The 14,459-nt window shown below is 48.8% G+C and overlaps 8 protein-coding genes across 8 annotated transcripts; 2 read left to right on the plus strand and 6 right to left on the minus strand.

Moving 5' to 3' along the window:
• Window positions 1-299: 299 nt before the first annotated feature.
• J7337_003321 (uncharacterized protein) lies at window positions 300-941 on the plus strand (the record flags this gene model as incomplete). Its single annotated transcript, XM_044821037.1, has 2 exons — window positions 300-569; window positions 636-941. 2 exons carry the CDS (start codon window positions 300-302, stop codon window positions 939-941), a joined length of 576 nt encoding a protein of 191 aa, XP_044685337.1.
• A 413-nt stretch (window positions 942-1,354) lies between these two features.
• On the minus strand, window positions 1,355-3,134 carry J7337_003322 (uncharacterized protein; the record flags this gene model as incomplete). Its single annotated transcript, XM_044821038.1, has 5 exons — window positions 1,355-1,699; window positions 1,747-2,499; window positions 2,546-2,908; window positions 2,959-3,029; window positions 3,083-3,134. The coding sequence occupies 5 exons, from the start codon at window positions 3,132-3,134 to the stop codon at window positions 1,355-1,357; spliced, it is 1,584 nt and encodes a 527-aa protein (XP_044685338.1).
• A 657-nt stretch (window positions 3,135-3,791) lies between these two features.
• On the plus strand, window positions 3,792-5,401 carry J7337_003323 (uncharacterized protein; the record flags this gene model as incomplete). Its single annotated transcript, XM_044821039.1, has 3 exons — window positions 3,792-4,161; window positions 4,258-4,529; window positions 4,589-5,401. 3 exons carry the CDS (start codon window positions 3,792-3,794, stop codon window positions 5,399-5,401), a joined length of 1,455 nt encoding a protein of 484 aa, XP_044685339.1.
• Window positions 5,402-5,480: 79 nt separating this feature from the next.
• J7337_003324 (uncharacterized protein) lies at window positions 5,481-6,600 on the minus strand (the record flags this gene model as incomplete). Its single annotated transcript, XM_044821040.1, has 4 exons — window positions 5,481-5,988; window positions 6,039-6,232; window positions 6,283-6,401; window positions 6,456-6,600. The coding sequence occupies 4 exons, from the start codon at window positions 6,598-6,600 to the stop codon at window positions 5,481-5,483; spliced, it is 966 nt and encodes a 321-aa protein (XP_044685340.1).
• A 441-nt stretch (window positions 6,601-7,041) lies between these two features.
• Window positions 7,042-8,021, minus strand: J7337_003325 (uncharacterized protein; the record flags this gene model as incomplete). Its single annotated transcript, XM_044821041.1, has 2 exons — window positions 7,042-7,412; window positions 7,529-8,021. The coding sequence occupies 2 exons, from the start codon at window positions 8,019-8,021 to the stop codon at window positions 7,042-7,044; spliced, it is 864 nt and encodes a 287-aa protein (XP_044685341.1).
• Window positions 8,022-8,233: 212 nt separating this feature from the next.
• Window positions 8,234-9,726, minus strand: J7337_003326 (uncharacterized protein; the record flags this gene model as incomplete). Its single annotated transcript, XM_044821042.1, has 3 exons — window positions 8,234-8,565; window positions 8,693-9,196; window positions 9,483-9,726. 3 exons carry the CDS (start codon window positions 9,724-9,726, stop codon window positions 8,234-8,236), a joined length of 1,080 nt encoding a protein of 359 aa, XP_044685342.1.
• A 1,236-nt stretch (window positions 9,727-10,962) lies between these two features.
• J7337_003327 (uncharacterized protein) lies at window positions 10,963-11,346 on the minus strand (the record flags this gene model as incomplete). The annotated part of the gene is made up of 1 exon (XM_044821043.1): window positions 10,963-11,346. One exon carries the CDS (start codon window positions 11,344-11,346, stop codon window positions 10,963-10,965), a length of 384 nt encoding a protein of 127 aa, XP_044685343.1.
• Window positions 11,347-12,538: 1,192 nt separating this feature from the next.
• On the minus strand, window positions 12,539-13,220 carry J7337_003328 (uncharacterized protein; the record flags this gene model as incomplete). Its single annotated transcript, XM_044821044.1, has 2 exons — window positions 12,539-12,607; window positions 12,663-13,220. The coding sequence occupies 2 exons, from the start codon at window positions 13,218-13,220 to the stop codon at window positions 12,539-12,541; spliced, it is 627 nt and encodes a 208-aa protein (XP_044685344.1).
• Between the last annotated feature and the right edge of the window lie 1,239 nt (window positions 13,221-14,459).

Raw genomic sequence — 14,459 nt, forward strand, 5'->3', positions numbered from 1 at the left:
TTTGGAGGGGGTTGTTTTAGCTCGCGGCGCATGTAATACCCCAATTTGGTAGTTGGAGGCGCCGCTGTATACGGCAAGTTCATGCGATATTGAAACGGGGTCTGATCTACAGTATCAAACTTAGTCTCATCGGTATCATTTCCGTAGCAGTCACCGTATCAATCAGCGTATGGAACAAAAAATGATTTGTAAAGATAAAAGATGCCCTGGTCTTCCATATCAAGTTGCACTAGGTTTCAGCAAGATCAGATCTCAGATCTGCCCACTCCCTGCCCACTCCCCGGTCCATCACCTTCGGAATGGCTTCTCACGTTCCGTCCCCCGGGAACGACTTCTCGCCTTCCGAGGACAATATTCCTATCATGCGTATGCCGCATCTCGAGTTCATCTACCGCATCGTTGCCGAGATGGACAAAGAGGGGGTTACCGAGATTGCAGGCATCGACGGCACCTCCAGGAGCAGAGTTGTCCTGCCCATCCAAAAAGGGCAAGTAAATGGTCCTCAGATCAAGGGAATCATAGTTGCCAAAAGCGGTGCCGACTGGGCCGAAGTCATTAACCCCAATAAGGTGAATACTATGCAGAAAATGAGAAAAGCTTATCGTCGATTAGCTAGCTAACAGGGGTATGATTAGTCTCTTGTTCGGTTGAATGCCATGTACACGCTGCGGACTCATGATAACGTGCATATCCTTGTTAAAGCACAGGGCATCTATCGTACCGGACCAGGAGTTGAGGAGGAAGTGGGAGAGCGGGATACCGTTACGCAGGATGAGATGGAGTATTTTACGCATATTAAGTTTGAGGCCCCTGGTGATAGTTCGTACGGCTGGTTGAACAGCGTTGTTGCTATTGGGGTCATGATCATGTCGGAGGGCAGACCAGTTATTGACTGTTATCGGTTGACTAATTTTCCTGGAAAGATGGCCGCAAACTTGTAGACAGATAGAGGATTGATATAATAACATAAAGTTCTACATTGTATCTGACAGGCAGCTACATGTGGGGTCGATTGATCCAGGAATAACTACTTTTCATACATAATGTGACCGCACGACGTAATGATCTTCCTGAGCTGGGTGAGGCTGAGTCTAAAACGCTGCCGAGTTTCTCAAGGTGTCACACGCACTAGCCAAGTACGATACAGCCAATAGGGCGGCGACTGTTTGACTACGAAAAACTGTAATCTAAGTCCATTCACTCTAAAATGAAACTTGACAGAAACTTGACTATGGAGATGAATGAGAGTATGAGTAAATTGATAACACCTAAACTACTAACATCACGAGCTAACAAGTCCCAACATCGTCCACACATTCCTATCCCAGAGTCATTGATCCATCGTAAAGTCCTGTCAAATGCGCGACCGCTTCTCGACGAGCTTCCAATAGCGAGGTGCCAAAGCAGTGCGAATCTTTTTGCCGTAGATAATCATCGGCACAAACAGGGAGCCAATCGCGAATGCAATGCAGCCACTGATGATGAACATGTTGGTCAGACCCATAGATGTCATCCAAGGAACGATGGCAAAAGTGACACCAACGGAGACGACATTTCGCAAGAAAGCAATACCTATGAAGGCTTCGGCGACAAGCTCGCGATAAGTATCGATGATGAGGGTGAAGGTGATGTCGCCGTTAGCACCGAGTCCAAAAGCAAAGAATGCTCCACCGAGGGAGGGATAGATCCAGTGCATGCCCTGATGAATGTTAGTGAAAGATGCTAAGACCAAGGTGGTTGACTTACGCGAGCAGCTGTAGCGCCAAACATGATGATTCCACCAGCCATGAAAAAGGTAGGAATGACAAGAGGATACAGTCGCATCTCAGGCTCGTAGACACCACCATTGCGTCGTGCAAGTCGAACGACAGTCCAGTCTGCAAGAGGTCCTCCAAAGATACTTCCAAAGACGTTGCCCACAAATGGACCAAGAGCCATGTATCCAATACCAGCGGTAGTGAAGTTATAAGGAGGAGCTGAGAAGACAATGGAGATGATTTGCATGAAGATGACAAGCCAGCAGACTCCAGAGGCAAACTGCAGAGCAGTGAACATGACGTGGGGAAGGGTGATGACATGGAAAGGCATCATGAACAAGCGAGGAAGAGACTCGCCAGTCGTGGTGGTCAAGCGCATGCACTGGCGGTACGAGTTCATGGGGATGGTAGGATCGGTATGAGTACCAACGGTGACAAGCTCACTGCCGATCTTGTTCTTGGAGTCGATGTCTTTCACGGTGGGGTTATGCAGAGAACCAGCGTCATCGTTCTCTACCTCGCCGACCGAGACGGGAATGTACTTTGTCTCCTCAAAGGCAAAGATGAAGACGACGAAGAGAGTGGTGATGCAGATAGACAAGGTGTAGTACGACCAGCGCCAGCCTTGGTTGGCAGCTTGTGTGCCAGCAGCCATGGGGGTGAGAAAAGAACCGACCATGACAGCGGTGAAGTAGACAGCATTAGCAGATCCACGATGATGAACAAAGAAGAGGTCAGAGATCTACGCCCATCAGTAAACGGTCGGATATTAATGGCATGAGACTTACAGTCATCTGAACAGCCGTCTCGTTGATAGCACCACCAAGGCCGGTAATTATCATGGTGATGATCAACTCAGGATAACTCTGCATTCTCGCCGTCCACCACGAGACACCAGCAAGAACAGCAGTAGAGATGATGTACGAAGAGCGACGTCCATACTTGATAGCGAAGGGGATGAAGAACAAGCAACCCATGGCCAGACCAGCTAGCTGGGCGGATTGGGCATTGGTCAACTGCTGGATGCTGACGCCCATGTCAACAGTCATCTGCTGCCAAAAGACAGTCTGGATGGAGAGATTGGTGAAGGCAGCGACAGTGACGGCGATCGACAGCCCAAAGTTGAAGAGCTTTCGCCATGTAGGCCAATTCTAAGCGTGTCAATTTTGAATTTTCTTCATAAATGATGCGAGATACGCACGAGAGGCTCATTGGGATCCCTGGAGGGCGTTGGCTGGAGAACGAAGCGCGACGCGTCGGTAGCTGACTCTGCTATAAATCAATCAGTCAAATCGTCGACGATGAGGCATGTCATGATGTTTTACCCAAGATCAGGCGGGCCTCTCCCGGGATGGGGACGCGATCGGTGGAGGTCATGATGGGACTTGGGGCTCGCTTGAAGAATTGAAAATGGGGAAGAGAGTGGATGCTGAAGTGAATGGTAGAATGCGAGGCAAGCACAGGGACTATATATCCCCTTCAAATCTATGATATCAAAAAGATAGTGCATGTAGTGTACAGCCACCAACATGCAGTGCAATGAGTCTTGTTCTGCACGAGACAGACTTGATACGGTGGCCGTCGGCCGTTGTCTCTCCAAAACTCAACTTCGGCAGTGCGTGTCAACAGTTACTACATACGGGGTTAGGGGGTCAAGGGTCTGGTCTGTGTGCGATTAGCTTCAATCTCCCGCTATCTACGGAGTACCATTCTACCTCTGACAATCCCTGTCTGGGTGGTATCTGCAAATCACGAGCAGCGTCCATCTCCCCGCATTCTGGCTGTTCCCACATACGAGAGAACCCACATATGAGAGAAAATAACTTTGTGCGTGGCGATGACAAAATGTGTCCGGGCCGTTGTAACGATCTAAACTTGTTTAGGTCGATACTCGCGCGGCGCCTCTTTCACCCCTTTTCGTCTATAAACTTCCATCCCCAGCCCCGCAGAGTCAGAATATCGCCTCCTTTCGTACACCCTCCATTCCCACCATTAATCCCTGAGCAACCCAAGATTTAAAGACACTTAGACACTATGGCCCGATCTCGCGGAGGCTGCCTGAACTGTAAAGCCCGCAAGCGAAAATGCGACCAGGCTCGCCCGGAGTGCCGCGCTTGCTCCCAAAGGGGCATGAGGTGCCAGGGTTACTCGACTCCCCTCCGCTGGGTCAATGGCGTCGCTTCTAGAGGCAGATTTGCCGGCGCCTCTGTCCCCGACGCGTCATTGGTCGCGAACCAAGGGCCTGAGAGCAATCAAGACCTCAATTCCATGGATTCCGAGACTTCCTCTGCTCCTAGGCACGACACGTCGAGTCCTGCGTCGGGCTCTGTCTCGTCGTCTGCCTTTTCGCCGCAGACCATTGGCGTGCCGTCAGCAGATGCGCAAGACCCGAGGTTTCAGAGATGTACGTATGCTGTCATCACTCATGAATTCACTTTATCCCTCATTTGATACCCGAAGTAGTTTATTCTAGTTGATGCTAATTAATTGTTTTCGCTAGTTATGAACAATGGCCTCAATCGGCTGTACTCTACGGAAGCAAGCTCTTGGATCAAGCCCTTCTTTGAGCAGATGGCTTATCAGAGCCCAGCGCTGGTCATGATCGCTGGTGCCATACAGCTCTACATGGATGATGGCAATCGCGGCATGTCCGTCAAGTCGATGGAATACACCGACCTCGCGCTACAGACGTTCCGACAAGAGCTTTCCGCTCGGTATGAGCGAATGCACCTCGCGACAATATGCGCTGGCTTGCTAGTGTGCTCACTCTGTGTACGTGTTCCCTTATCTGCTTATTCCCGGCGTCAGTCTCGGAAATTAACACCGTGCAGCTACTGCAGACCCAACCGTGGACAATGTACCTCGAGCTCATTGTCGACGTCTACGACCTCAGGACCAAGCTCAGCACCGTTGGTCAAATTTCTAATGATCTCCATACCCAACATCTTGTCGAAGTTCTTGGTGTGATGGATCTTCCGTCCAGCGTCATCGGTCGCGTAAATCCTTCCATCGGCGTCTGGAAACTCTTCCGTCGTCTTCAAGATGATCGCGACGAAGGCCGAGCCACCGGTGTAGAAGTCGTATCAGGCATACCCCGCTCTCTCCTCGATATCTTTGCGAGCATCGTGGACAATGACCCAGAGTATACAGAGACACGCTTCTGGGACTGGCCGGGACAGGTAGGTGAGTCGCTGCAGTGCCACTACTGGGAATGCTGGCGCCTGGCAGGTATACTGGAAGTCCGTCGTCGGCGAAGAATGGAGCGAAAAGCACGAGGGCTCCCAGATAGAGAAGATGGCATTCCGAGGAAAGGACCAGATACAGAGGTCGTTCTCTGCCGTCTCATCTCATCGATAGATGCCCTGCAAAAGGCCTTTGAAGAGCCTCGCAACCAACACCTCCTCGTCCACAACGGTCTTCCATATGCCGTCGTCAACGCAGGCCTCGAAGTCCCCCTCCTCAAACAACATCCAACCTGGAAAGCAACCCTCGACGATGTCAGGAAGTCATTACTTGGCACAGATTCCTTTGATCTAATCAATACTATTTTCGAAATGCTCGATGAGGCGTGGGCGAACGGGACAAATACTTTTGACATTGAGAGCGCAGCACGCTCCAGGAATCTTGAACTTGCTATTTTTTAAAACGGTGTTGGGGAATAGGTAATCGGGCGCATGATGAACTACACTATCACTTATGACTCTCTTCTGTACTATGGGACCACTATTTATCGCTTGAAATAAATGACGCAACTCGCTGGATGAGAGACTTTGTATACTCTGTGCTAGGCGCCGAGTAGTCAACCGTGTAGAAAGACACAGACGCCTTGCCATTCTCAACGACGTATGTCTCACCGGGGAGAGAGCAATCACCGTTGATGCAGGCATTCACACCAGCGGCGTAAGGCTTGATGTTGGCCCAAGTAAACGTTCCCTTCTCTTTGTCGAGCACAGCTTCATTGACGTGGGCGTTTCCAGTGAATCGCGTCTGCACGAATTCTGGGTTTTGCTTCTTCTTTGTCAAGACGGGGAGATTGACGTTGACGCCGTAGCCGAGGGGGAGAAGAGGACCGTTCTTGGGGGATGTGGCGATGAAGTTCTCGACGAACTTGACGGAGGCTTGAGCAGCCCATGTAGCAGGGTTGGTCCTGTTCTTGACCTCAAAGTAGGGGACTTCTTGGTTGCTTGCTGAAACAGCAATGGCAGGAATTCCACGGTTGGTAGCGGCATATCTATACGTCGTCAGTCCGGACATCTTCTTGTTGGATTGGTGGAAACGTACGCTGCACCCGCAGTCCCCGAGAGTGTCCACACGAAGCCTCCCAAGTTGGTTCCGTAGTTAGGACCAGTTACGACAAGATCAGGAACACTAAAGTTGGCGAACTTGGGGAGGACGTAGTCCAACGCGACGAAAGTGCAGGCAGCGGGGGTGCCATTGTAGTACCAGATCTGGCTGTCCTTTGGATCGTGTCCAACCTACGTCATGTCAGAGGCCAATTCGAAAGGTGGTGCTTGGGGAAACGTACTGAAGGCGCACCCTTGGGAATCAAGTCATACTGCGATGGGGCAGTCAAGTTTCCTTCAGTGGTGAAGTCAGAGGTACCGCCTTTGCCGCTCTGCTTTGTCGCAGGTGCAACAACCCAAACTTTGCGCATGTTAGCATTGTTTCTCGTCATGATTCAGTTGACAGAGAGCCTACCATTATGGCCCTTCTCTTTGAAGATGCGGTACATCTCGCGCAAGTTTCCAGAACCAAATCCATCGTCATTTCCCAACAGAATGTTCAACGCATTCGCGCCGGAAGAGAGCAGAGCTGCTCCAGCGATGAAGGAAGACAGACGCATTGTCACAAAGGTCCAGGGTATGCTGTTGATGTCGTGCCAAAACGAGAGAAGACGTGCCCCAAAACAATCAATTGAGCGATGTCGACGATCTTTTATCTAAACAAAGTCAACGGAGAGCGGCCATGTCCGTTATCGCATTGCCAAGCCTTCAAAAGTTCCCTTGTCTATCATTATAGTATCTGTCGCTCGCGTGCTCTCCTTCCAAAAGTGGACAAGGTGAGGAGACAATGGATCTGGCTCTTGATACTGCACTATCATTCCTTGTGGTATTCTGGGAGGAAGTAAGATAATCAGCTAGCGTAGCTTATCTCCCGCACGTGGGGTTGGAACCAACCATGTAATAGACAAGGCTACCCGGATATTACGGCGACAAAAGATCCTGGTTTCTCAGTAGAGGAACAATAATTGTCCGTTAGAGTCTGATATGCTTATTCGCTAGTGCTACAGAAGACTAAAGATCATGGCGCCGACACCAAGCAAGATAGCAGCCCCCAAACCCCCAGCTCGCGACGCTTTGTTCTCATCTTCCTCGGGCTCATCCTCTTCCAGCTTCAACTGGGGCTTTCGACTTCCTGGAACAACCTGATCCGGGGCAATGCATATCAGCCTACTCATACCAGCAGCTGAAAATAGCAACGGGATGGTCTGCTGGACCCTCAAATCATACATGTCAAACTCTTTCCGGTCCTCATCGCCGATAAGCCCAGTCCACAGCCCAGTACCAAAAGTCATATAATCTTTTGGCAGATCAATGTATGGCATCTTGTCCACCGAGCAACGCGCTGCGGCTCTGGAGAAATTCTGTGGGTTCGCTGAGGGGAAAATAGTTAGCGTATAGCTATACATCCGAGACTGGTTCAGAAATATTTACTTGGACTAAACCAAAGGTAATCCCTGCAATCGTCGCTGAGATTCAGAGACACCAAACTCTGACATTCCTTAATAGGCCCGTCAACAAGATGCGTCGAATTTTCGAACTCCCTGATGCATTTCTCACTAATGACGCCTTTGCACGAGTGATTTGCGTACGGTGTGTCGTCAGGAGCATCCATATCCGGGGGGTTCTCGGAGGTCCTGTTCAAAGCTTTCAACATGGACGAGCAGAGGCGTACATCGCTCCCAGCTGGAGACCCCGTCTCTGGAAGTGTTTTGGGAACGCTTATAAAGACGCTGAGCTCTTGACTCGTATCGACGCCTCTAAAGGTGAGGTTTGGTGCGCGTCTGTCGGTTATAGCGGCAGTTATGTACCATGGCAAAGATTGTCCTCTGAATCTAGTGCGTGCTGTGCGTGTTGAGTTGTAGATCAAGTTGCCCTCGTCAATGTGTTGGATCTCAGCGGGGCAGTCTTCGGGCAGCGAGGAATTCTGGGCCATACACGTCACTGCCAGGTGCAGGGCGACGACAGCGAATACTCGAAACATCATGTGAAACTTGGGTAATAATAGTGAACTGTTGGTGGTAAGTCTGAGCGTCGAGAAAACCTGTCAGAGGGATGGCAAGATAGGTATACCTTTCAAGGCTTTCAAGCCTTTGGCCCCCATTTTACATGACTTCATTGCGGTCCTCGGCGTTTGCCTGTTTAGCCATGCCAAGCATTTCTTTAAGCTTATTTGCTAGCCTGATTATACACAGCCTACAGGAGAGTGAAGATCATGACGACAGTACTGAGGAAAACAGCACCCCAGCCTCCAACTCGCGACCCCATGTTCTCGTCCCCTTCCTCACTCTCACTCTCTTCATCTTCATCTTCCTCAGTTCCTTCCAGTTTCATCTCGGGTTTTCGACTGCCCGAAACAACCTTATCAGGAGTAATACACACCAGCTTCCTGTCACTGATACCACCGCCCGACACCACCGTGAAAATTGGAATAGTCTGCTGAACTCTCATATCATAAGAGTCAAAGTCATCGTAGTCGTCACTGCCTGTCTCCCCAGTCGAGACAGAACCGCCATACGTCCAATAGTCTACAGGAACATCGAGATTTGGTATATTGCTGAGTGTGCAATTCTCTGTGGAAATATTTCGCGCTTGGACTAAGCGTAAGAAACAAATTAGCCATACAGCTACACATCAGAGTAGAATCTAAATTACCTAGTTGGTATGAAGTAAGGTGCTTCCTGCATTCATCGCTGAGAATAAAAGCCCTGGAGCTCGGGCAATTTCCACTAGTGCGTATCGGGAGAGTCGAATTCTCAAATTCCTTGATACAAGCGTCGCTTATGACGCCTTTACAAGACTCGTCCGCATCATCTGGGTTCTCAGAGCTGCTGTTGAGTCCTTGGAACATAAATGAACAGACCCCGACGGACTTTTCAGCAACAAGGTATCGAGGAACACTTATGAAGCCCTTGATCCACTGCCTGGAGTGAGCGCCGTCAAACGTGCGGGTTTCGTCGCGCTCGTCGGTCACAGCAGTGCTGATATACCATGGATCTTTTGCTCCTTTGAACTCAATAGACAGGGTGCCCGATGCGTTGAAAAAGATGGCGCGTTTGTCGACTTTACCTGTAAAGTCGCTGGGGCTGCAGTCTTCTGGTGATGAGGAAGTCTGGGCGAGGCATGTTCCCAAAAAGTATAACGATGCAATAGTGAATACTTTAAACATTTTGTATAATTCGCTAGAAATGCTGGACTGATAATTGAAGTAAAGTCGTGCACAGTCGAGGGCTGAGGTGGCCTTATAAAGGTCCATCATATTTTAGCCCCCAACTACATGACTTCATTGCAATCCTTGGCGTTTGCCTCTTTATCCGGGCCAAGCCCTTTAAGCTTATTCGCTATCCTAGTTATACTACAGGTTACAGAAGACCGAAAATCATAAAAACACCAACGCCGAGGAAAACAGCTCCTGAACCTCTCACTCGCGACGCCGCATTCCCACCATCTTGATCCGCCAGTTTCGACTCAGGTTTTCGACTGCCTGGTACAACCTGATCAGGAGCAATGCACAGCAGCTTGCTTTCACTACTATCATTGCCATTTGTTACAGACATCAACACAGGAATACTCTCCTGAACTCTCATATCATAACGATCGAAATCCGCGCGGTCATCATCACCATTAAGCCCTACCCATCCCCCAGTGCCGAAAGTTGTGTAATTAGCTGGAAGGTCGAGATACGGCATCTTGTCCAGCGAACAGCGCGTTGAGGAAAAGTTCCGTGCCAAACCTGGGAGGAAGAACACACACAGTTAGTGATATAACCAGATGCCGGAGATAACTTGATACCTACTGTCGCTGGCAAATAGTTGATTCCTACATTCGGCACTCAGTCCAGACCTCAGTGAGGAAAAGTCCGGGCAACGTTGGCCGAGCGCAGGGACAGGTAGAGTTGCATTCTCATATTCCTTAACACACTTGTCGCTAATGACCCCTTGACAGGAGTACTCCGCATCAGCTGGATTGTTGGAGGTTAATTTGACACTTGCCATCATGTGCGAGCAGAACCGGATGTCTCTCCCATCTGGACTTGCACCGTATCCTCGAGGAACGCTAACAAAGACACTGAGCTCTAGACGCGAGTCTCGCTCAGAGCTGCTTTCACCTACGAACTTGCCGTTTGGTAGGCGCACGTCCGTTACAGCAGTGGTTATATACCATGGTTTTGATTGTCTTTTGAACGTGTAGGAAAGTGTGCGTGTCGAGTTGTAGATCTGAAGATCTTCACCGACGCGCCGAAGTTCCATGGGGCAGTTGGGGAGGGAGACGGCATTCTGTGCCAAGCATGTTCCTGTGAGGTATAACAGGATGGCTGTAAGAAACCTATGTCTGTGTAGGTTGTCCATTCTTTACAACAATGCGGATTTAGCTGATCTCCTTGAAGCTTTTTGGGGAGGGATGCTGGAATGATTCATATCATTGCTACTAAAGAGGCATGAAATGCAAAATAAATGCTTTTCGCACTTTGGCCCCCAACTACATGACTTCATCGCAATCCCCGGAGTTTCCCTAATTAAGAATACTTCACAATGCAAATCCCCTGCTCAGCGCGTTGTCAAAGTGCCAAGGCGGCGCAAAGAGAACCAAGACGTGCTAATTGGTGATCATCATTTGAAATCTCCGGTATTTTAGATGAATTACATGTTGGTAGGAAAAATGACGTATTGCTACATATCAGCTTCGACGAATGGCAGTTTATTCGCTGCCTGTGACATGCTCATCACAGTTGGGGGCCGTTTATGCCTTGGATCTGCGTTATTGAGCTGGCTAGCTAAATTTAGTTATTAAAATATCATTTTTGTATTTTTCCTCCAAGTTACTAGTATCTATTTAATATAAAGCTACACACTAGGTCCCTTTTACTTAGATAATACTTTCATAAAGCCTTGTGGCCACGTTAATGGGGCTGTTAATAGATGCCCTCAAGCACTGCACCTATCAATGGCAAACCAATGGCCATTGAGGCTCCAGGTGCCGTAATGATAGCCTCCACCGTTCTGGTGATTGAAACATTGGTTGATGATATTCTCATATGCGTCCCAGCACATCTGCTGGGGCATTCCTGGGCCTTGGTACTCGAAATGGCATTTGCCAGAGTTACGACCGTTCTGGCAGGTTCGCTTCCAGTTTCCCTGTCCAACTAGAGTAGTGCAGAAGATCTCGCGATCTTTGTAGTTTCCGGTTCTGTCAGTGCAGGCTCCAATGCTGTCGCTGCCTACTCCATAGCCGCCGCAATCTGCAGCCTTGGTTGTGTAGAGGTTTGCTGCCAGGCTAAGGGCGCTGAGGAAGAAGTTTCCTGCCTTCATGATGACGAATGGCAGTTGAACTTGATGACTTGTCAGTTTGTGGGGACCTTCAAACAGGTTGGGAGTTGCTACTCACGATGCTAGGGGAGCGAATGAAGAGTATTATTGGAGATTAAAGCTTGAGGACTTGTATTAATCTTTAAAGGTTCTTCTGGACTGGGCACCAGGCTTTATAGCTGTGTCATACTCGACTCTTGCAGCCTTGAAATGTGTCGGAAGAGTTGCCGTGGCCCGTCATAAGCGGGCTTGGCAGAGTCGGTCTCTGATACTGTGGAGACTTTCTCGGTCTTTCGATTTGCCAATGGCCTCAATATGCCGATCCCAGTTCAGCTTTCATGCAGAGTTACTCTTGGCATTGTAACTACTACGTATTTCGGCGATCCCTCTCGAGGTAAGCAGTCCTGAAGCCGTACCTCACCGGCGGCCGCTCCATGCTAAGATGTTTTGTTTAGGGTAACTATGCTGTCACAGGCTTTTGCCAAGTAGGAACACAAATGGTGGGCAGACTCAGTCTTGTAATGCTGCTAGCATCATTCAATCTTCAAGAGTAGCTTGAAAGGAGAGAAGTATGTAGAAGTTTGATATGACTAAGCAAATAACTAGAGGAAACTGCCAGACCAAGGGTCGAAGACGAGCTTTTAATAGCAGTCTAATTCCAGTTAAATGGGCTCATCCATGGAGTTAACTTGAAATTCTCATACGCGTCAAGAAGCTTGTCAATCTACTCCCGCACTTTCTCGTTAGTCTCAACTCCACCAGTCCTAACATTAGATCCAAAGCGCGATGCTCAGACTCGAGTGAAAACTTAAAGTTGTCATAATTGGGGGCTATCTATGCCTTGGGCCTGTGTTGTTGTTAAGCTGGCTAGAGGAGGAAAGAAAACTCGGGATCTTGACCCTAAGCGATAAAAATATTAGGTAAATTTAGCCTAGGCTGAGGGGGCTCTTTACTAAGTTTATTTTGACAAGGTTCGGTGTTTTCTTGCCTCTGTGGGCCGGGACTTGTTTTTGGTATTGCTGTGTTGGCTGGCTAGAAACTCTGGGGTTGGTTGAACAGATCGAAGTCGGTGTATCGGCCTTCCTGCAGGAGCTCATTCGTCCTTGTTGTGAGATCCTCTGACTCAATGTCCAGCGTTTGTGGTAAGATGGGAAAATTCCTCTTCATAAGTCCAAGAGAATGTTCCAGCAAGAATCTAACCATCCATCCATCCAATTTGTGGCTTTCCGTCGACAGCAGACAGAGCTTTTGAAAAGCCATCAGTCTGTTGATCTAGAACATGTCAGCGGTATGTATGAGATGGCAGAACTTGATCTCACCACTGCTTCCGTGGCTGGCCAGTACTGCCGAAGTCCAATTAGCGCTTCAAAATTCGTATTCAATTCCTGTCGCGCTTTGGGGATATCCTCTGGCTCTCCTAACAAAAGCGTGTGTAATAGAACAGCAGACGCCACGGTAGTCATGTGTCCAACAGTCGGGTAGTTCTGCTGGCATCCACTCATCTGTCGGGAGGTATGTAACAAACTGCTGAAAGATGACGCGTGTGATTTGCACAGCGCGACGTGATCTTCTTGCCCTATGTATGATTGCTCCTTGGTTTCGAGAGAGTTGAAGTAGACTAGTGCGGAGAGGTGGTGGAATACCAGATGAAGACCGATGAAATGTCCTCCTAGCTCGTTCTGTTGGTGGCTGTAGATATTCTGTATCGTCATCTGCATATTCCTCGGCAGATTGGCCTTCCATGATTCGAGCTTCTGGCCTATGAGTTTGATGGCATCACATTTGACCTTCGGTGCCATATCTCCCTTGGCCATAGCGCGGTTCAAGCCTTGAATCTCACCAAAGTGCTGGATCAAGGTCACCATATGCGCAAACATGCCGGGAGTTCGATTCGAATTTTGGAGAGAAGACGAAGAGCCGAGGTATTTGAAGGACGTTTCGTCGATGGGCAGAGGAGATGAATCAGGACAGTGAGGGTTATCCAAATTCCGGGGTATTCCAAGACCAGAAGAGCACCAACGATCGAGTATGTAAAGCGACCACCAAATTCTAAGCGCTTTCTCACTCGCAATACTTGGTTCATCCACTGAGAAGTTAAGTTGAAGAACCTCAGCCATACCAATCGCAATTCCTACAACTCATAAGTAAGACCGACCATTCTTCATTATATATACAGGGCAAGAAACTTACGGAGGAACAGTGTCTCTGAAGAAGTATGACAGTTCCCAGCACTAAGAAGTGACAAAAGAATACACGTCTGAACATTCTCAATGCACACATTCTCAAGATCTGCTTGAACCAACCTCTTCGCCTCTTTCGTCAACGGTTCCTCCAAAGCGCTATGTTCAGACTTGGGCGAGAACTTTAAGCCTAGAGCACATATAGAATAGAGCAAGGCATCTCCGATTTCCTTCCCGCGAACTTGTTTCCGGAGCGTTTCTTGGTGGAAAATACTATGGGCCCGGCCGTCAAGATGCGTCAGATAAGACTCCACAAACTCAATAGCCAAATCTTTTGTTAACCCTGTGTCAGATTCCTGGGTTTCCTTGGGTGCAGATGCAGTGGTGTGCGAGGAGCAAGCTAGGTTCTTGCGCTGACAGTTACTGCACGGCGAATCGATCGTTCGCTTTACACACCGCCTCTTGGCTTCTCTGCACTGAAGACAAGATGTTGCTTTCATCGTTAAATTGGATTAATAATGTTTCTTTGCGGAATGGAATGATAGAGATTGGGTAGTTGAGCGGATGATAGGGATTATTAATGATGAGCCAATCGCTGGTTTGTTTGGCCGCAAGTCTCCGGACAGGCTGCGGCCCCGCTTGCGGAGTGTTGAGGTTGTGATTCGCTAGGAGATTTGGGAGTCGGAGACGCTTGAGCTAGGAGTCTAAGCGCTGCTAGGTATGAAGCACCTTGGACCCAATTTCAGGAGCACAAATACTTGTTTTCTAACATGCAAGAAATACTCGGTTTATATCGCTCCTGTCTGGAAAGACGATGCTGCACTCGTAAGACGATATCAGAAATATCCTGTAGTATTTAAGGTCTCTGTTTTCTCTCCTGAACTGATTTTGAACTCAGCTCAACAACATTCACTTCAGTTATCCCAATTGTTACTT

This window comes from Fusarium musae, chromosome 2 (genome assembly GCF_019915245.1).
Source record: "Fusarium musae strain F31 chromosome 2, whole genome shotgun sequence".
NCBI lineage: Eukaryota > Fungi > Ascomycota > Sordariomycetes > Hypocreales > Nectriaceae > Fusarium > Fusarium musae.